Here is a 22,123-nt window from a genome sequence, read left to right on the forward strand (position 1 = left end):
TAAACAAAAATGTTATTAATTTGTTTGGGAAGACATATAATATAATAGCAAAGAAATATGAGTCATGCTATCCTTGAATTATTGAGTGCCCTTCTTTGTTTAATTAGAAGGTGGGTCTAAAAGAATAATTTTGCTCAATTCCAACTTCTTTTTAGAATCCCTTTCTCTTGGTCAGATGAGAAATGCTTATATAAGTGAGAAAAGAATATGACAAAGATTTAAAAATTTAAACTCACCAAATCAATTTTATTATGAGAAAAGAACTCACTATTATGAAAGAGAATACAAAATATATATACATATATATATATGAAAATGAATTCATAAATTAACATGAGTTAATGTGATTCGTCAAATTAAAAAGTTATTTTTATTAAAAATAGATATAATATATCATATAAAATTACATTAGTTTGTAAATTTATTTTTACAAAATTATTTCATTGTTATAACATTTTGGAAAGAAAGCATGAAATATAAATTGGAATTAGGACTGGTTTAGTTATTCAAATTATTATAATATTTTTAAATTTTTATATAAAATAAAATAAAAATAATATTTTATTTAAATTTTAAAATAAAATAATATTTTATTTAATTTTTAATTTTTAATTTTTATGTCAACTATTTTCTATAAAAACGATGAGATTGATATTTTTCTCTCCTTTTCACTCATTACACCCTCTCGTAGTCTCGTGTTCCGCTCAGGAAACAAAAGAAAAAACAGAGAACAAAACCGCTTTCACTCGCAACCCTCTCTCTCTCTGTGCGTGTGTCTAAACCCCACTATAAAACCCATCAAAGCTCTTAATAAATCACATCCAGTCCATTCCTGAAAGCCTCTGTCCTAACGATGGAAGCTCTAAACTTCATCAAGTTTTGGAGATCCACCGGCACCTACACCTTTAACGACCATGCATCTCCTAATCCTCTTGTGGTAAAAGAGGATGAACTCGAGGAAGAAGAGGAAGACTCTTTCTTCGATTTGGAGATCAGCGTTTCTGATTTTGACAGCCAGAATACCAAAACCAACGACGACCCAGAAACCAGCAAAGACAAAGAAAACGTAACCAGGCTCGATTCTGCTAAACACAACCACAACCCCGCCCAAAACCCCGGCTTGAATTTCTCAGAGCCAACCCTTTCTCTCTTTCCTAACGATCTTATTTCCAGAAGAAAAATCCTCCCAATTGAGCCCAGAGATACCAAGCCTCACTCCCCTATTGCTCTGCTAAAATCAGCTCCCAGATTCCAAGTCCTCCCGTTCAAGAAGCCAAAGTCAAAGTTAATGCCGACACCAAGAACGGGGAAAACGGAGTCCAAAAGCTCTTCCATACACACCCAGAAGCAGAAAAAGCAAGATAACAATGCTTTCTTCACTGTGAAGCTCAAGGATGAAGAAACTCCAAACAGTTCATTATTCACCAGAGCAAATAGTTTGAGAAAATCCGAGAGCAAGCTACAAGACCACAAGATTTCAGAGGACTCGAAAACAGAGCGATTCTCGAAGGAAATTATACAGAAGTACTTGAACCTAATCAAACCTCTGTACGTCAAGGTCTCGAAAAGATACAGCGAAAAGTTACAGTTCCCGGAAGTCTTACCACCCTCGGCTTCACCGTCTTCGTCTCCGGCGACAATACCGTTTCCTAAGAAGCACTTGAGGAAGAGCAAATCAGCATCGGCTTCGATCGGAGTGACACAGCCAGTTAGTAGGAGAGACGATTCGCTATGGGAGCAGCATGATGGGATTCAAAGTGCCATTCTACATTGCAAGCGATCCTTAAATTCTTCTAGAGGTATTGGGATTCACCTTTAAATGCGTGCAGCGAGTCAAAGGTTCAAAATCTCAGTCTTAAATATGTATTCCGTAATTCCAGTTTTCATAATGTTCTTGCCTTCGTTTCAGAATCTTCATTATCGCGTTCTATTGGCGGCTCGTTACATGAGAAATCAAGGGATTCATTTTCTAAAGGTATAATCCACTCTTTCATTTTCTTTTTAGTGATAAAGTCTTGATTTTCCTCAATGAAGCTTATAGCGTCTGCATTTTCTGTAATTCAACTACAGATTCTTCCCTACTGTCGCGATTTACAAGTGAACCCTCTGACGAGAAATCGGTCGAAAATTGAGTTGGGGAAGGGAACGGAGTTGGCATTTGAGAGAGAAGGCAAGACATGCTCTCTGAAATTGAAAACTACATAGATGAATTAATCTAAGCATGGGACACCCTTCCATCTGCTTCTGTGTTTTGCTGTAAAAAAGGGGGGAAGAAATGGAGAGAATAGGATGGATTTTTGTATTGTTTCGTTTTTTGAATGTTTTGGTGTTTTAGATATGATGACCAGTGGGTGCTATAGACTCACTTGCTGTTGTCTGTAAAGTGATGGGCCATTATGAACAGATTGAAAATATTCTGATTTGGCATCTTTTCTGCGTTCGGTGTCTGTTTGTGGCTTTGGAACGCTGCATTCAAGCTTTCTTACATTTCGAATCATATGTGAGATAGCTTTTCAAATCGTTTATTTGGTCATTTCGATGCGTTCAGAGACTGAAATGACTAGACAGTTTTTATGCTTTTCTGATCTATTTTTCCTTTCATTTTTGGGGGGTATTTTTCTACTTTTTCACGAGAAAATGCTGTACTTAGTATATAAGACTGGACATTTGGTTAGCAAGCTGTAGCGGGAAAAGATGAACAATGAGGCAAAACAATGGTTTTCAGACATTGACACATATAATTTAGCAAGTCAGACTTCAGAGGCCAGTTCAATATATACATTTTGTGGAAGATGAGAAAACAAAGCAGTAAATAAAATCCTAGAAAAGATGAACATGGTCCTTGAAAATTATATATTCCTTTTAAAAGGTGGTTTAGAGCAAAAAGAAAAGCAACTTACATTTGCTTTTTGTCAAAATCTGGGTGTATTTAAAGTTTAAACACGAGAAGAAAAGCAAGCAAAATGCTTTTTTCTTTTTTTCATTCTCTATATGCAACGTCCAGCAAGCCCCTTGTGCAGCTCGAGCGAAAAATGTTCTCTGCTTGCTGCAGCGCTATAAAGTTCGCATATATGCTTATGCTCCCACATGCATATATTTCATAACCATGAGCTTAAATCATTATACACATCCATCAGAATTCAGATCATGTCTGATATTGTTGTCCAAAAATGTCATCGGACAGCCATAGATACTACAGATCTAAGTGCCTTTTTATGTATTTTCATGATTTATTTGTATGTTTTTGGTTTGAAGTTCAACATGCTCACGTGGTTGCTTACGAAGTATCGTATGCCATATCCACATCGTGGAATGTTGAAAAACAAAAACATAGTCTGATTCATGATTCACATGCATGCAGTGTCTGAATGAAAATGCCTTTGGTATTAACGAAAGTAATCAAGCTATCAAAATGTCTCAAAGTACATAATCTATGTTTTACATCATGATACCATCAGCTTCACATTTTCTTTAAGTACTTCAATCATTGCTTTCTGTCGGTTTTTCTTTTTCCTTTCCTTTTAATTTATAATATATATGACCCAACTCCAATTCAAACGTTTTTTTAATTCTGTTTTATCTCTAGTTTTATAATAATAAGGTTAATAATATACCGTATCCAAACTAGGCCTTAACATCCAAATTTAACCTTAAACACATATTCACTCAGTTTGGATATAAGAAAAATCTAATATCTCATTTTATCATTATAACTTTTTCAACTTCTCATATAAAATATATAAATGATTCAATTTTTTTAAATCTTAAAATAATAATAATATTAAAAAATAATATTTTCATTCAACTTTTATCTCAACTCACTGTCTAAACCGAATGTAAGTCTATTTAAGAAAATGTTATAAATAGGGCTAGCTTTGAAACTGGACATGCAACTTTCAACTACGAGCAGGCTAGGAATGGACATTCGCATGTGAAACATCGTGGAAGCAACGGCATTGCTAGGTGCTCCTGATTACGACTATTTCCATGCATCTAATTTTCGCGGAAGATAGCTGGGCATGCCAGCAGCTGAGCTGTGAGCACATACATGCACAAAGATGAAAACAACAATACTCATATATAGTCTCATACACACACAAGTAGTCTAACAGATAATATAAAAGTCATTTTCGGCAACTCGAAATTCAAACGGCCTAGACTCCTAGTGGAGGATTAAAGAATGAGACGGCTCGATTGGCTGATGAGAATTTTCAAACTGAAAAGAGAGGAAGACATGACTGTTTGTTTGAAGTCATAAATGAAATGAGAAGGAAGGCTCATCTGACGCTAGCTGCAGACCAAATAGCAAAAATTATTTCCAATGCGCCATCATAGATGCCAGGAAAAATGCCAAAATGACCAAATTAACAGTGTGACCCATATCCCATTGCGGGACTTCACTGTTCAAACTAGTGGCAGACCTACCCCAGAAAAAGTTAAAAAAAAATCTCAATGCCGTGCCCATTCATGGTGCAGTACCTCATGTTAGACTTATGCATGGTCGTCAATTGATCACCATTTGAGGGATCTCAAATTCACAGCGTAAGATACTAAGACCACTTCAGAATTAGTGGTGTAGTTGGTTCCATATGGTTATAATTAGGAGTGTCAATATGTGATACGATCCGTTAACTTAATATGAATATGACACGATAAAAACATATTAAAGTTTAGTCTTAACGGGTTCAGATTAAAACAGATTGACCCATTAAAATACGATTGCTTAACGGGTTGATAACATCATAAGGAGTCAACCCGTTTTGACCCGTTATAACCCATTATGACCCATTAAGAAAGTTAAAGTTATAATATATCAACCTAAAAATAAAATTGTTAGGATTTTAATTTCGATATTTTTATTATTTAGATTGTAATTTTAGACTTGTAATTAGTTTTATATTTTTTTAATAGATATTGTGATTTTAACATTTATATAAAATTATGTTAAACTTAACTAGGTCAAACGAATGAATTTCGGATTTATTCAACTCATTTACATAAACAGGTCAAAACGGATTGACACGACATGATCTATTGTGTTAATGGGTCATGTTAGTGCTTGAGAAACGAAAAGTTTAACGAGTCGGGTTAGGATTGACCTATATAGTATAATATATATGTCTTGACACGACACGAACACGACTCGTTAATACGATTTGACACTCTTAATTATAATAACATGCATGCAATCTTAATTATAACTCTTCTTGCTTTCTAATGTACCGTTATTTTTCTAAAAAATATTTTCTGTATTATTTTACTGTGAAAATAATATTGGCTGAGAAAAAAAAATACCAAGAAAATATAATTTTTTAATGAGCTGATGATAAAAGAAAAAAACATATATTATTGTACTTTATCTGAACCGAGAGCCAAATGGATAGGGAAAGCTTTTCTTTTTACCCTTTCTTTCTATATGATATCGAAAAGTTCCGCTACATCATTATGGTTAGCTCATGAAGAACAGTGGCCTGTTCTTGTTTTGCTAGACAGTTTGGGTGCACCACCCGGAATGCAAATTTTGTACGATAGATATATAGGTTTCCATCAAATGTCCTAATTAATCCTCATTCTACTCGATCGTCTTCTTAGAATTCAACAAAGATTTGAACGACAATTCAGCAGATGTTTCTGCTTATTGTCCGTCCAACTTATTGTTTAGTAATTTTCTTTGCCAATATTTTACGTCAACCCAATTCATCACACCCAACTTCAGCATATTATATATATATATATATATATATATATATTTATAGATAATTATGAGCGCTTTTGGTGTTGCTTGTACAAACATTTTGTGCTATAGTTTCAAGTGCACCTATGAATCTAGAAAAGAGACAAAAGGTGGGTGGACATGCATTTACCTTACGATGTAATCTTGTAGAACTAAATTTTTACTCGTATAATGAAGGGCTCAGAAGGAAATAGATAGAACTATGCCCTATAGGCTATAAATTGGGATAAGGACACCAAAAAGGATGGTTCATTGCACCAATATATTACATATATAGCTGTTGTGGGAGACTGGGAGATACGAACTTTTTCAGAACATTTGAGAGAGAGAGAGTACATGCACCAAGGGACAGGGCAAAAACAAAGACCCGACATAATGTTTTCATCCGAGGACCTTGGATTTTCTCTGTTTCCTTAGCCGATTTTAGTGTCTCATTCTGTTCTTAATGTTGCAATAATTCTCGTGGCTCTTATTTGGATCAAAGTCACAGATGATGCATGCTACTTGTTTGGGGCATCTCAAGTGCGCCCCTTTTCCAAAATGAGCTTTCCTTTTCTTGGGACAATAACAATCGTATATAGGAAAACATTATATATGATTGGAATCAGTATTAATTTCTTGCTTAGAGTTCATTGGATCTGTCTTGATCCTTGGGGATGCTATAAAAGAATTTCCACCGGTTGAAATTTGAATTAAGTTCAACCTTAAAATCTCAACTTCAGCCTAAAAAACTTGTCCGGCTACATGAACCGGAAAACCCTGGTATAAATTAAAAAAGAAGGGCAATAGTCAGAGGAACTTATAGCCACGGGAATATTGGATTCATGCACCCAATTTCGAATTTGTCAACTATATTATTTATAACATTCACTATGGGAATTGGGATCTTAACATAATGATAAGTGATCGAAATTATGTCATTATTGATCAATGGTGTAAGCACCCTTCAGATGTTAAATCTTGTTGATCAGCTTAGAGACTTTCAAGCCGAGTAAAATGTGTTTTTGAGTAGAATTAGCCTTCCGTCTCACTGCAATACAAGAAAAATGAGTATTTATAACGAGCTATTTGCAATAAAAATGATTATATTTGACGAAAATATATTCATTTTGACAGAAAATAGTCATTCTAACAGGAAATAACTAGCAGTAAATAAGCAATTTTCTTATAGTAGTACATCTTGTGAAAAATATATATCGGATGTATTATTATAAAAACAATAAACCAATATCAAATGTTCATTTACACAATAGAACACATCAAATGGTTTTTTTTCAACAGGAATTAATGTTGTCGAGTATGTATATAATATGATCAAGTAGCTAGAATATTTTAATATTAAAACTATATAAGGAAAAACATTCCCTAGCTAATATATATTGATTTGTAACTCATTATAACTTCGTTTGGTAAAGAGAAGTATATTTCATCAACATCCAAGCTGTGTGTAAAATAACACTCAGAGACAACTTACCAAGAAGAAACTAATTAATCTACAATTGAAAATGTAGTTACAAGTAATTCAATTACAAATTAACTTGTGAAATTATCCCCTCCAATAGAACTCCAATGGCTGAATCATCTCAAATCATACAGATCACTATCCTTGTCTTTTGTATATGTGATTTGTTACAACTCCATGAGAAAAATCTATTATTGTGAGAGCATGAAAAATCCCTATTTTTGCGTTTATCCATGTGCTCGTGTTAATGATGAGTGCTCTAATGAATAGGTCAATGAAAAGTGAGAAAAAAAAGGTTTTATGTAGGTCTAAGGTTGAAATGTATCGTAATTTTTGCTACTCAACTTAGGGATCTGGCTGAAATGTTTTAATTATATATAGATAAATAATATTTATCATTCGCATACCATATACCGACACGTGATTTTTACTTTTGTCATTCTATTTAAACATATATATTTACATGTTGATGTGTGTTTAAATAAAAAATCGAATGTTGATGTGTGATGTAGGGAATGATAAGTATAACTTTTCTTTTATATATATATATATATATCTCACATTATTTCAAGTTGTAAAAACAACTTGATTGACACGTGTACCTAAATGCACTGGGCCCAGTGTTTGAGGTCTAATCCATGGGGATCATGGTGATCCCACTGGGCCCAAATGCACCCAATCAAGAGAATTGCAGCCCCCAAATCCACCAAGCCCACCATTTTTAGGCCGAAACCAGCGATGCATGGCCCTGATCACCATCCACCATCGGATCAGTACCTGGTTGCTGCACACCACTCTATTGCCATTTTTTTTCCTCATATTTTGGATGCTAACCTCCCTAGGAAATTGGTCTCTTGACTATTTGCCTTCTTTTAATTTTCAATTTTCCTATTTTATTTTGTTTTCTTTATCATGCCTCTTTTATTTTTATTTTTTGGTTTGCGGTCTTATTGTTTGCAGGATTATAGCGTTAGCATTAGATTTTCTATCAGTATATTAGTCATACTTTGCCTAATACCACAATTTTATCTTTTGTTTATTCCACTCAAAATCTAATTCCACGTTGGATTATCTATTTAAATTTAATATAATAATAAAGTATTATTAATTAGTTACATTTTCTTTTATCGTATTATGCATTTCTACGGATCATCTATTAATTTGTAATCAAATAAAATGAATTTTGTGTTAAGTTCCATAATTTATAACGTGCAATTTTTCCATGATTTTATATTTAATACCGTAAAGGTTATTTTGTTCAGTCTAATTAAATTATTACTTTTACTTCTATTTTATATGACGTAGGACTACATGAAAGCCTTGAGAGGAAAGGGGTAGAAGAAAAGAAGAAGCCGAGGAGGACGTTGGAGATCAAGATCTGAGGAGTAGAAGAAGCAGTAGAAGCACATGATGAGATGGAGAAGAAAAATAAAATTACTTTCTCAGAATTGTATGATCATACATATATGGGAGAACTAAATAAAACTCAATGGTTAAGTCACTATTCCTCATAGACAACAATGCCTAATTCAATGTGGGGACTTTAATGTTGAGTTTAGTTAAATTTTATGTCTAAACATGGCATTTGCCTAATTTAATGTGAATGTTCTTAGATATATATATGTATCTTTTTTTTTTTTTTAAATTCCTATACAAAATATAATAAAAAATTCAACTTTTTTAAATTTTAAAATAAAAATAATATTTTATTTATTTTTCAATAAAATAGTTATTCTCATTTCATGTGACTAACCTTAATTAAGGCTGAGCACCGACCTATTCGGAGTCGGAGGGCCCCACCGCTGACTCCGAGATGTACAAAATCTGCTCCGCCTCCAACTCCTACTTGTCGGAGTGGAGTTGGATTTTTGGACTTTTTTTTTTTAGTCTTTTTAACTTCATATTTGACCTACTTTTTTGTTTAAAAAACAATTGTAAGCTTTCAAATTTCAATTTTCTCAAAATTACAATCTAAACTTATTAAACTTTTGATTATAACAAAAAATACAACTAAATAAAACAAGTAACATACTAATATGCATTCAAGAATTAAAAATAAAAAGAAAGTCCTATTTTTACATGTACTCCCATCATCCACGATTCCATATCCACATCCAACTAATCACTACAATAAATAAAGGCATCGTATATGAAATGTAGATTAAAAAAAAAGGCACCGTATACTATAGTACTATAGTACACTATTATAATTACTATGAATCTATTTTAAATTTTATATATTATATATATATGAAGATTCAAAAAATAGTATTACTATTTTATATATAATATACTATTACTATAATATACTATTAGTCTATTACTATATCTTATAGTATAATTACTAATACTATAGTATCATATTATTAGTATGTTAGTGATTTAATATTATATATAAATATTAAATATCTAATCTCTTATACTTGATATATATATTAATATATATAAATATTAGTAATACACTAATAGTATTAGTAAATTAGTATTAGTATTAGTTATATTAGTAGTGATATTAGTTATACTAATAGTTATATTAGTATTAGTTATTATTAATACTATATATTATACTAATAGTGATATTAATACTATATATAGTTATAGTGATTAGTATAACTACATTAGTATTAGTTATAATGATTTAGCATAACTATATTAGTATAAGTTATAGTGGTTTAATATAGGTATAATACTATAAGTTATAACTATAATCTATATTAGTATTAGTATTAGTTATAGTGATTAGCATAACTATATATTAGTATTTACTATAATATCACTGATAGTATTAGTATACTAGTATACCACTATAGTTAATAGTATCATATAGTAATATAGTATTAGTAAGTAATACTATAGTGATTTATATAGTAATTTATATATAGACTTAAAGTGGATTACTAATAGTATTAGTATTAGACCATAAATCTAATTAATATATTAATGTATATTAGTATTACTAATATATTTATCAAAAGGAATATATTGAGAATTTATTAAGTCAAGAAATATAATTAATACAAGATATTGTTGCATAAAATTTATATGAATAATACGTTAGTTATTATGCATTAGTATTATATGTTATTATAAATTTATAGATTAGTGTTTATCCATTAGTATTACATGTTGATGTTATTATGCATCTTAGTGTTTATAGTATATAATATATACATTAGTATTACATGTTATTATATTTATACATTAGTAATTTAGTGTTACAACTTAAATGTAACATGGTAGTAATATTGTAAATTTGTAATAGTATGATATTTACATATAGTCATATACTAAACTATTATTATTTATTAGTCAATTTAGTCTATATATTATTGTATAAATATATTATTTAACTAGTATATTATTGAGTTTAACTAATTATATAAGATATAGTTGTATAAAATTTAAATGATTAATATATAGAAAAACACATATCTTTTTATAAAATATGTATATAATCGGAGGCGGAGTCGGAGGGCCAAGTCGGAGGCGGATCAGAGCGGAGCCGGAGTCGGTTGGTCAATGACTCCGATTCCGACTCTGACTCCGATTTTCAATAGGAAAAAAACTCCGACTCCGACTCCGATAAGTCGAACTCGGAGCACACTCGAAGCGAAATCGGATTCGGAGTCAAATTCTCGGATTTTTGCTCAGCCTTTACGTTAATGGTCTCACAGCTTCCCTTCAACAGCCCAAGTCACCTTCGTGATAGCATATTGATTGCAAAAGAATACAAAACTATTGACAAAAAGACTCCCGTAGATGGGCTGCCGCATTGGGCACGCCAGACTTGAAATTAAGAGTCAACCTTGTGTGTGATGTCTAAAATATGAGAGAGATGTGATAGATAGCACTCATTACTAGACTTGGTCAAACATGTTAGCGGGTCCAAATAACATTCAATGTATCGGACGGTGACCATTTACTCAATCTACATTTATAAATTGACGTTAGAACAGACGCATTCAACACTTGAAGTCTTTTTATGATATTATTTTTTGAACGGTTACATATATGGTCTAGTATTGTAAATATACCCAATATCGTCTTGTTGATTTTAATACCACTTGTTGGACCATATGATCATCAGCTACCAATTAATTTATCTAAAACTCATCAGTATCATTATCAGGCAAGATAGACGTATCATGTCTTCTAGCTATTACAATTGATATCACACCCGCCCGTAGACATATTCTTAGATTGATTGCAAAAGGCCTCTCAGTTTTTTGTCAATCCTACCGTTCGCCTAACTTTCCATGCTCTGAATCGAGGATAGTTTCAGAGCTTTTGTCAGGTGGCCGGGGCTAATTAGTTTTGATGCTTTAATTAGGCTGTAGAGATGAAAAACTGCAAATTAAATAGCCTACAGAGTAATTGAATTTAAGCTCTAAACTGATAGATTAAGACTTTATAAGGATACTTGAAAATGGGCAGAATTAATATCGAGGGGCTATATACAGGCAGTATCAGCAAAAGTGGTACTTGTCCGTAGCTAGGTTCAAGATAGGAAGGAAAAGAAACCATGAATAAGAGGGGGGGGAAGGGACAAGTTCTAAAAATGAAAGTAAGCACAACACCTAATAAGAGCATCAATTGCATGTCAAATTCTGGATTTCATGCATTCCGAGATTAACAAACATGGTGCAATACATCTGAGCAGATTTCTTCTTCTTGAAAACCTTCATCAGGTGCACCTTTCCCTCCAACTTTGAGGAGATGGTCAGTGGCAAACGACCATATACTATATCACCCGTTAATGCAGGATTGTTGTTAGGTGAATTCAAGAATACTGTAGCATTTACCTTTTTGGTTGATCGAGCTCTGACTCGTGCCTCGTTGATATTGGCCTCACCAACAGTCACACCGTTTTGGGCAAATCGAACAGTGCCATATTCATATTTGAAGTGAGCAAAATTGGGGTTCTTTACTGTGAATTGAGCATTCATCTGCAAGTTATACGAAGAGTTCGTGATATCAAAACTGCCAGTAAATGAGGCAGCACGAACCCGGAACTTTGGACTTTTGATGCGCAACACGGTCAGGACAAAGACCAATATGATTATGGTTTGGAAAACAGCAAAAGCAGCAATATATGCTATGCATTTCATGCGCTTCTTTTTACGAAGATCTTCGGGGTGTGCCCTGACCGCCTCCGTGTCACTTCGGACGTATCCATTGGCCGGTGCCAAGGGATAGGGTGATTGTTCCTTTTCTGCCATCATTCTGTCGTTCTTCGTCGAGTGTGTGAGTTTTGCCTTTTGAGTTCTTCTTAATTTCTCAAGTTGAGGGTGGTTTTGCAAATGGCAATGGTGGGAGAAGTAATGAGTGTGTGTGTGTGTGAATATATATATATATATATATATATAGAGAGAGAGAGAGAGAGAGAGAGATGAGCTTGCGTTTGAGTATAAAAAGTTGCAAGTTAAAAGAACAAAGAAATATTTACCTTGAAAATGCATGCGTAACAAGCTAGGCATCGTTTTCTAGCTAGCGAGTGCTCCTTTTTTTCCTTCTTAACCAAACGCGTACACGGTGGCTTTGAAAATTGACTTCTGGGGGTTTGTTTTGAAGTTGGGGGAAGTTGATATATAATTTTCAAAGATAAATCTTTGTACGCTATAGTCAATACGGAATCTTCTATGGGTAATCAGTGAATTATATGTATGTACTGCAGGGGCGGCTTAATTATATAAGATCAATTCTTTTATGCTACTTAATGTAAGACCCAAGTGCAAAAAAATGCACAAAAGATCATTCATTGGATAGTTTTAGCTATGACCACAAAGCCCAATATCTAACTCATAATACAAGCATGCATCTTTTGCCTCCCAATCATCAACTTTGGTCGGATCAATGGGTTTGGTGTCAAAACCATCAATATGTCCCCATAATTCCTTCTCCTTAAGATAAATGTGGAATTGAAATTTCTAAGCATAGTAATTCTTAATTACCTGAAAATCTGATGCAGATGAAATCAGATTTCTCCATATGTGAATTGCATGTCCAAGAGAAGCAATTACACAAAATTTGATATTGCCAATGAACTTCATGTACAAAACCAGCAGTTAAGAGCTTCCACACTACAGCGTCAAGAGCTAATGTCACAATAAATCCAAGGACAGGATTTGTACCAAAGAAGATCACTTTTGATAGCCAACAGAAGCACAAATCACAAAAAAAAAAAAAAAAATGCACAAATGGGATGGTCACAGGTGTAGCCCTGATGCCATGAGTACAAAACTCTACCACACCCAAGAGAATCATGCCGTGAATGACAAAACCTCATAACAAGCAGAAGAAAGTCAAGAATACAAGAAGATTTCGTATGGTGATCAATTACAAACGTTACTGATGCCTCCATGTGAGAGCTCTCCCTCATTATATATAATTACTAACGTAATTACAGTAATTTAAATCCCTTAATTTAAGCATATGTTACAAGGAAAGATTACAAGAATATTACACAATTATCTTTTCTAAATATGAATGCTATGTACAAGGTGTTTTGCGGATTCTCAGTGATTTGTGGATTCTCAAACTTTGACTAAATTAATTTACTAGAACTTGAATGAAGCAACTCCTGCTTCAAAGCCCAAAGCGACAGTAGAAAGGATTTCCGCTACAGTGTATACATTGCCCTAATGGCCATATATATTTGACTAGAGAATGTAATTCTTTATAAAGGAGATGCATGCCTTGGTAGTGAATCGAGCCATGCGGGACCAAAGTAGAAAAACTGACCGATAATGGAAGACATCCAAAATTCTTTTTCCCGGTTTAAGCTGGGGTAATTTGTACATTGATTAGCATACACCAGACTCGATCACTTAAATTATCGCATGTTTTGGACTGATCATGAGGATAGAGGTATATAAATTTACAGTCGAACCGGTCTAACTTGTACTTAAGACATGAGTGGGGATGAGAATTGGCTAATATTACTAATATATTATTGTAAATGGTTGCAGAAAGGTAAGTTTTCTCTTGGGTACGTATCATTGGTATGTTGAGCGCTAGCAAAGGAGATCATGAGTACTGGATGCAGGATGTGTGAAAAAGATGAAACAATTGAATAAAGTTACAATGAGCAGTAACTTTAAACAATTAGGCGATCAGGTCATATTGATGAATAATCTCACATTGTCTGTAGATAAGATCTTGTACATGTTTGTAAGAAATGAGAAATTCTCTATTGTTGAACCGGTTTTATGAATAAAGTTAGGCACATGAATTTCTTCATAGTATCAGAGCCTGTCACAGGACGAATGGAGGCCCACATTACTTACCTCGTGACAAGGATCAGAAAAAAATACTGGTCTGCACTTAAGGGAGGTGTTGAGGAATAATCTCACATTGTCTTTGAACAACGTCTTGGGCATGTTTATAAGAAATGAATAATTCTTTCTTGTTGAACCGGTTTTATGAGATGAATTAAGCTCATAAATTTCTTCAATTCAATACCCTAGCAGATGGTAACTTTGCAAGATCGAGATCAGCAAAAGTGAAGAGTACCACATGAGATTCATGGATTTGGATAAACGACCTCAACCTAACATGCATATATTATATATATAGATAGGACGTACAGACAATGTATATGAAATTATGAGGCTTCTCAAATTAGAGCCCGGCCAGGTTAGGCCTACCAGCACAAAATGTTATAAGAGAAAATGTTAAATTAGTACTACTGTTCTTTAGACTATTCGAAAGCAAGCTGCCGCAAGACCACATTCATGTCACGGAGATCATGAGAAACAATTGAATAAAGTTACAATGAGCAGTAACTAATTTAAACAATTAGGAGATCATGTCATGTTAAGGAATAATCTTACATTGCTTGTGGATAAGATCTTAGATATGTTTATAAAGAATGAGTAATCATCTCTTGTTGAACTAGTTTTATGAGTAAAGTTAGGCACATGAATTTTTTCAAGGTATCAAAGCATGACACGGACGAATGGGGGTCCACTCTACTTACCCAGTGACAAAGACCAGAAAAAAATACTGACCTGCACGTGAGGTAGGATGTTGAGGAATAATCTCATAGTCTGTGAACAAGGTCTTGGACATGTTTATGAGAAATGAATAATTCTCTCTTGTTGAACCGGTCTTATGGGATGAATTAAGCTAATTAAGAACTTCTTCAGTTCAATACCCTAGCAAATGGTAACTTTGCAAGATCGAGATCAGCAAAAGTGAAGACCACATGAGATTCATGGATTTGGATAAACGACCTCAACCTAACATGCATATATTATATATATAGATAGGACGTACAGACAATGTATATGAAATTATGAGGCTTCTCAAATTAGAGCCCGGCCAGGTTAGGCCTACCAGCACAAAATGTCATAAGAGAAAATGTTAAATTAGTACTACTGTTCTTTAGACTATTCGAAAGCAAGCTGCCGCAAGACCACATTCATGTCACAGAATTATTCTTATTGTACTACAGCTTTATGCAGGTAGGGGCCTTCCTTTCTTTATTAATTTCTTAAGGCTCAGGATTTTCTGCTTGATCTCTATGCTTTGTTTGTTATATTATCATACATGTGATGTTTGTTCCCGGATAGATCCATACTCCAATCTAATAAGAAAACTTGTACCATTGGGCGATCGAGCAAGTGGCCGGGCGGTGACCCTCCAATTTACTTGTTATTGGGATTCCTCTGTGCACTTTTCACAGAAAATGCATGTTCAGATGAATTGGGTCTTATGGAACTCAAAAACAGGTCATATTCGCACAGCTTTGCTTTCTTTTCAATCATTATTTCTGAATGAACTAAAATATGTGAAGATATTAACATTATAGCATTTTTCTATATTATTCACGATTATTGTGGATGAAATAATTGTTATCCATGTGAAAATGGCAGCACTCGTAGTGGGCCATCTGTATTATTGTTGGACATTGATTGACGGGTGGTCGGAATTATTTGGCATAGGATATGTTGTAATCCTCCACTTTTATTTTTTACATTTTCCCATTTATCCATTTTACTTTCTATGGAAATAATAAACGTCTCTTTTTTATTTTACTTTTTTTTTCAGCGATTGCTTATGATCTTCTCTTAGTTATATAGCTAATATCAGGTCGTAGTACTATGCTATACTTTACCTTAATTTTTTTCATATTTTGTCACACTTGCTGACATGTTTACATATTAAATAATTTTACATGATATATATCTCTACTCCTTAACAATCACTTAATATATATATATATATATATATATATATATATAGAGAGTTGTGCTACACAGAAGCCTCACACCCCTACACACCACTTAAAAATATGTGATTTTACTTTTTTATCCTCATATTTCATATTAAATTGAAATATGAAATATGATGGTAAGAAAGTATAATCATATACTTTTTAAGTGGTATGCAAGGTGTGAGGCTTATATCTAAAATTTTTCATATATATATATATATATATATGACTGATAGTGATTATAAATCTAATTAAGAAACAACGTTTCTCTTGAGCATGCTCAATTTCATTCTTGGCTAAGTGCGAAGTTTGCCTTGAGAATTGAATGTATGGCATTCTCTTAATTAATTCGTATCTAGTGCGCGCGCATAATAAATAAAGTATAATAAATGCTTGTGATCATGTATTATTACTGAAGACAATCTTCAACTCCGCATATTATTCTTTTCTCAGCAAACTTAATCAGATTATTTGGGTTAATGTTTGCCTTCTTTACTTGGTTTTAAACTTTTATGTATTAGCGGCCTGTTTCCCTTATTTTGGAGGGGAGCCAGGGACGAAAAGGAATGGCCACAAATAAACTGATGCAGACGGATATAGAGAGCCGAAAGCCCAAAAAAGTGAACAAGAAAGATCCGAACCACATAAAATAGATTCGTTTGTTTTTACAGATAAGATGAGATGAATTGAAATTAAATTTAAAATTAAACAAAATATTATTATAATATATTTTATATAGCTTGCTAGAGATAAGATGAAAGCCCAAAAAAGCGAATAAGAAAAATCCGGTCCAACCACAAAAAATAAGATAAGATAAAGATGAATTAAATTGATAGGAATTGTGAAAAGCGTTAATACAAAAGGAAACAAGTTTTTCCATGAACGTAAGGAAAACCAGGACCTGAAGCAAAACATAAAAGAAGATCTGAAATATTACAGGTATTAAAATACCTAAAAAAACCAAATCTGACAAACTGATCATAGTATCGCATACAGTTTACACAAGCTAAAAAGAATACATGTACAGAAACACAGACATTAATTAATGCTTTTTAACATATAAGTAATAAAATATAACTTTCTGCAATCCAACCCATGCCAGTACTATAATTAAAGAACCAAGAAAGAAAGAAAAATCGCTCTAGTGCTTTCATTTGCATGTCAATTTCTGGATAACATTCTTTTTGGTATCAACCTCCATGGTACAATTCATTTCCGCGGACTTTTTCTTCTTAAAAATCTTGAACAAATGAATCTTCCCATTGAGTTTGGCATGACTGCTAAGCGGCAAAATCCCCGACCCGATGTCACTAACCAAGCTGCCAGAATTCGACGATAATTTGCTTGAACTCACCGGCACCGTGATATTAAGCTTCCTGGTCGATCGAGCCTTGGCGCGCGCCTTAGGTATAGTGCCCTCTCCAACCTCGGCACCTCTATACGAAATTGTAGCCGTGCTGTCATCGAATTTGAAGTGACCGAAATTGGTGTTTTTGACGGTGACAAGAGCAGTAAGTTTCATGTTAAAGGAGGGTGAGGACGAGGAGGAAGTCACGTTAACATTTTCCACCGTGACTGAATCTATCCGGACCTTAAGATTCCGGATGCGCATAACCAGCAGCACAAAGACTACTATGATTGCGGTTTGTGCTATGACCCCGGCAACTATGTATGCCAACCACTTCATGTTTCTTTTACGACGTGCATCTTTGTCGCCAGTCATCTTAGGTTTTCTTTTCTCACAAAGATCAGTAGTACTTCTGTAGTAGGAGGAACTTTGTGCTGGGTTGGAATATTGATGAGAGGCTAATTAAGCAGGAATGATCAATGGCAATATGCGTGCTATTGGCTGCAAGAAGATGTACTCATATATAGTGCCAGCCATGGTTTATCATGTTATAATTTATGATATAAGGGCCCTACAAATTAATTATGTGGTAATTGACGTTTGCAATTTTTTTAGCCCATTTGTCTAATTAAACCCTGCTGTTTTGAGCATATATATTTAATCGTATATGAAGCAAATGATTATATATGGTAACTCTATCTCATGCTAGCTTCTTCATCTTAATGGGGTGAAAGATTATGATTTATATGACTAATTAGCCATTTGTGGTCAGTTATATTATATTATATGCTCCTTATACATTACAAGAAAACTGCTTATTTGTGATCAGTTATATCCTGTAAAAATGAGTCTATTTTCATCGTAAATAGTCATTATCGTTACAAATACTTATTTTTCTTAATTAATGATCAGATAATTAATTGATCACTGATTTAAGTCATCTTATTGTTCAGCCATTAGTTAATCAGGACAACACAAGAATGAATGGAGAGGATCATCCTATTGAGTATTGATCGAGTTTTGGCTCTAGCTAGCTATACCAAACAAAAAAAGAAAGTCAAAAACTAAGCACGGATAATATGAATATTGTAATTATAAGATACCAAACCTTAACCAATTTGACTGACTGAATGACTTTAAATTTTAAAAGACCAATAAATTAGTGGGTCAGTTTCCATGATGTAAAATGAATAGTGTGATAGCTTGATATCAACGATCCAAGTTAGTCTTCTAGAGGGATCGATTTGGGTTGGTTGAATATTCAACGTACGTGTAACTGATCGAGAATGTGTCACGCGGAAGGAATGAACTCGGAAAAAACGTACATGAAATGCTTTGATGAAAGCGAGTTTAGTTGCCCATCAAGTTTGAAATATATATCATTTGTGGCTGTCAAGATCATCAGGTCATGACAAGCTTCCCGTGAAGCTACCTAGCTGACCGGGGTAATTAAAAGATGATCAGATCCCAATTTGCATGATTTTCCAGGAAAAAATACCAGTTCAATTGGCTCTTTAATTTCTTGAGAACTTTCCAAGTCAAGCAATATCTTGAAGACCAATAATGCTGCAAGATGTCATAGCCGTATGTCTGATCTTAATCTGAAAAATCTAATTAATTACCTGAAGTAGTACTAGTCATCATGTAGAATAATGTTCAACATATATTAAAAATAAGTATACATTATATATGGACTTTTTAACTTTTTAGAATTTCTTCACACTAGTGCTGAATGAAAATCAATCACCAGTAACAAATAGTCACATAACTTCCGTAAATTTCCAATCAACTACATATTTCAATATTTAAGCTTAAAATGCTAAATTGACCAATTTTTAATTCCTCAAAACCAAAATTTCTCATAATTTCTAAAATACTATCATTTTCCAAATCCATCATTAATATCTACTTAATTTCTTGGACTAAAACATTAAATTCTAACTTATTTACTATTGAGGTCCAACTATACAATATAAAATTGGATAACATAATTATATCAAAATATATTGAAGTAGATGAAGCAAAAATATCATTTAATTATAATAGACTAAATTAGTATTAAATAAAGTATTTAAAATAAAATTAAAATCTTATTATTCTCTACCGAAATTGGTTGTAAAAATACATTAACAAGTTGCTTTAAAAACACATATTTTCGATATATATTCTTATACTTCAAATAAAACTATGCGAAGCGAGTTTAAAAAGAACTCTTGCCCATTGAACTATCCTGATAAGAGGGCATTTTGGGAAATAGAGTCATAGTTATGGGTTGTTAGGGAAAACATACACAAAAGGAAAGAAAACTGAGAGCAACCATGCAACGGAGGCGTCCATACTCACCTAGAGTGGAGGAGTGGTGCGAAGAACTGGGTGGTGAAGGAGATTACGTTGGCGAGGTGGCGGCTGAACACCGAGAGAGAGTGTGGTGATAGAGAGACCAACTAATGAGAGAGAGAGAGAGAGAGAGAGAGAGAGAGATTGCAAGAGGGAAGAAAGCACAATGTGTAGGAGAGAGGGAACTCACCGTGAGACCATGAAAGGCGTGCGACGGACTAGGGATGCCGGGAGGTCTTTGGTGCCGATTTCTGTGGGATCTCGACGTGGTGAGGTCTCAGTGATGGTGGCTTGCAGCGGTTCAAGGTGGTGAAAGTTTGTACTTTGTTTTGGGGAGTGAGGAACAAAGGTTTCACGTGTGGCGTTGCTGCATGCAGGAGTGGGGTGGCTCACAATGGTGCAAACAATGGTGGGTTCGTGGTAGGGAAAACGAAGTGCTCGGTTTGAAGAGGCAGCAGTGGCGGAGTGTTGTGGTAGTTTTCTACATGCTGTGATGAAGATCTGCATATTTACAAATATAATTGACTAGAAACCCTAAAGCAAATGAGAGGGAGAGGTGTGCATGTGTGGTGAACGTGGTGAAGGCAACCCTAGTTTGTAAAACTGATGCACAATTGCTTATCGAGTATATATCCATTATACGAACGGTTGTGGTGAAAATAGTAGAAAGAGTGACGTGTATGGACTATGGAGTGGAAACGGACGTGATGGAAATTGTGCATGAGATCTTGCGGGCTTGGGCTTTTTGACCCATTTCAAAAATTTGGGCTCACATCTAGTAGTGAATAAAGAATAATATATGGACTTTTTTCCTGAGTTTTGAGTCTCGACACAAGCTCTAAAAATAATCCAACTTGTCCAAAAAATTTCTCGGCCCATAAAAATATTTTTAACCTAATTATCAAACCTAATAAAAAACAAAATCATATTCCGCCAAATTGAAAATCTTAGGCCTGTAGACTCTTCCAAAGAAAAATTACTCGAATCCCAAATGGGTTTTTTCATACATACAAACCCAAGAAAAAGTTTAGAAAGCGGCCTTGGTTGGACCCGAGTATTACATCTCAAGTTTGTGGTGTTGTGGGCGGAGGAGACTTGATGTGTGCAGCTGTACGTGTGACTTGAGTTGTTGGTTGTTTGAGTTTATATGTGGTTGTTTGGGATGTTATGTGTGGTTGTTTGGGATGTTTGATTCGCTTGAGAATGTAGTTTTTTTGTTTGAACCCGTGTGATGAATTAATTACGGCTGTTGGGTTATTTGACATGTCAAGTGTAAGTTGGTTGGCTTAAAAATGTGGTTGCTTTGTTTGGCGGGTGTGTGATGAAATAATTACTAATTATGGGCTTGCATTAATCTATCATTAGAATCAGATAATTATTTTAGGTTGGATTGATTTTTTGTTTGTGTAGGTTGTTAATATGTCAATGAATATTTTCTGGTTTAGGTATCGATATTACTAGAGTTCGGACTCAAGACTTAGATAAGACATTGCGAGAGTCAGGTAAGCGATCCTCCTATATATTAGACTTTTACTAAAAAGTATGGATTGAGATTGATTTTATGAAAACCTACTTCTTGTTATGAAAAACTTAAAAACAAAATAATATTAAAAAAAAAATCTATTTTAATAATTTTTTAATTTAATTTGTTTTTAAATTTAATAAAAGATCATAGGTCAAACTATTTATTATTATTAAAAATATTAATAGTGAGATAGGCATAGTCAAATTTTGGCCAAATTTTAGCTAACTTGGTTAAGTTTCATTTACATCAAACTTAACAATCCTTTTCATTGGCCAAATATAGACAGCTCAAACTGCTGGTCAAATAATATTTTGGCCATAAAATAATCTTCCTGCTTCTATCTTCATCGTGCGTGAAGCACACCTGGAGAAACAAAACATGGACCATTGTTGCTGCAGCCTCCCAAAGCTTTGTCGGTTCTTTTTTCAAGGACCCCTATTCTTTTTTCCGATAAGCTTCTCCTACTTGATGTTCATTGCCACAACAAATTCCTCTGATTG

The 22,123-nt window shown here is 33.8% G+C and overlaps 2 protein-coding genes across 2 annotated transcripts; one reads left to right on the forward strand and one right to left on the reverse strand.

Moving 5' to 3' along the window:
• The first annotated feature begins 720 nt into the window (after window positions 1-720).
• On the forward strand, window positions 721-2,582 carry LOC109010847 (probable membrane-associated kinase regulator 5). Its single transcript, XM_018991777.2, has 3 exons — window positions 721-1,799; window positions 1,910-1,975; window positions 2,071-2,582. The coding sequence occupies exons 1-3, from the start codon at window positions 854-856 to the stop codon at window positions 2,130-2,132; spliced, it is 1,074 nt and encodes a 357-aa protein (XP_018847322.1). The 5' UTR covers window positions 721-853; the 3' UTR covers window positions 2,133-2,582.
• A 14,740-nt stretch (window positions 2,583-17,322) lies between these two features.
• Window positions 17,323-18,272, reverse strand: LOC109010845 (late embryogenesis abundant protein At1g64065-like). The gene has a single exon (XM_018991774.2). The coding sequence runs from the start codon at window positions 18,134-18,136 to the stop codon at window positions 17,564-17,566; it is 573 nt and encodes a 190-aa protein (XP_018847319.1). The 5' UTR covers window positions 18,137-18,272; the 3' UTR covers window positions 17,323-17,563.
• Window positions 18,273-22,123: the final 3,851 nt, after the last annotated feature.

This window comes from Juglans regia, chromosome 13 (genome assembly GCF_001411555.2).
Source record: "Juglans regia cultivar Chandler chromosome 13, Walnut 2.0, whole genome shotgun sequence".
In the NCBI taxonomy this organism is placed as follows: domain Eukaryota; kingdom Viridiplantae; phylum Streptophyta; class Magnoliopsida; order Fagales; family Juglandaceae; genus Juglans; species Juglans regia.

Coding starts and splice junctions, on each gene's coding strand:
- LOC109010847 (XM_018991777.2), top strand. CDS start 854: ATGGAAGCTCTAAACTTCATCAAGTTTTGGAGATCCACCGGCACCTAC. Junction 1,800..1,909: donor ATCCTTAAATTCTTCTAGAG/GTATTGGGATTC, acceptor CCTTCGTTTCAG/AATCTTCATTATCGCGTTCT. Junction 1,976..2,070: donor AAGGGATTCATTTTCTAAAG/GTATAATCCACT, acceptor ATTCAACTACAG/ATTCTTCCCTACTGTCGCGA.
- LOC109010845 (XM_018991774.2), bottom strand. CDS start 18,136: ATGACTGGCGACAAAGATGCACGTCGTAAAAGAAACATGAAGTGGTTG.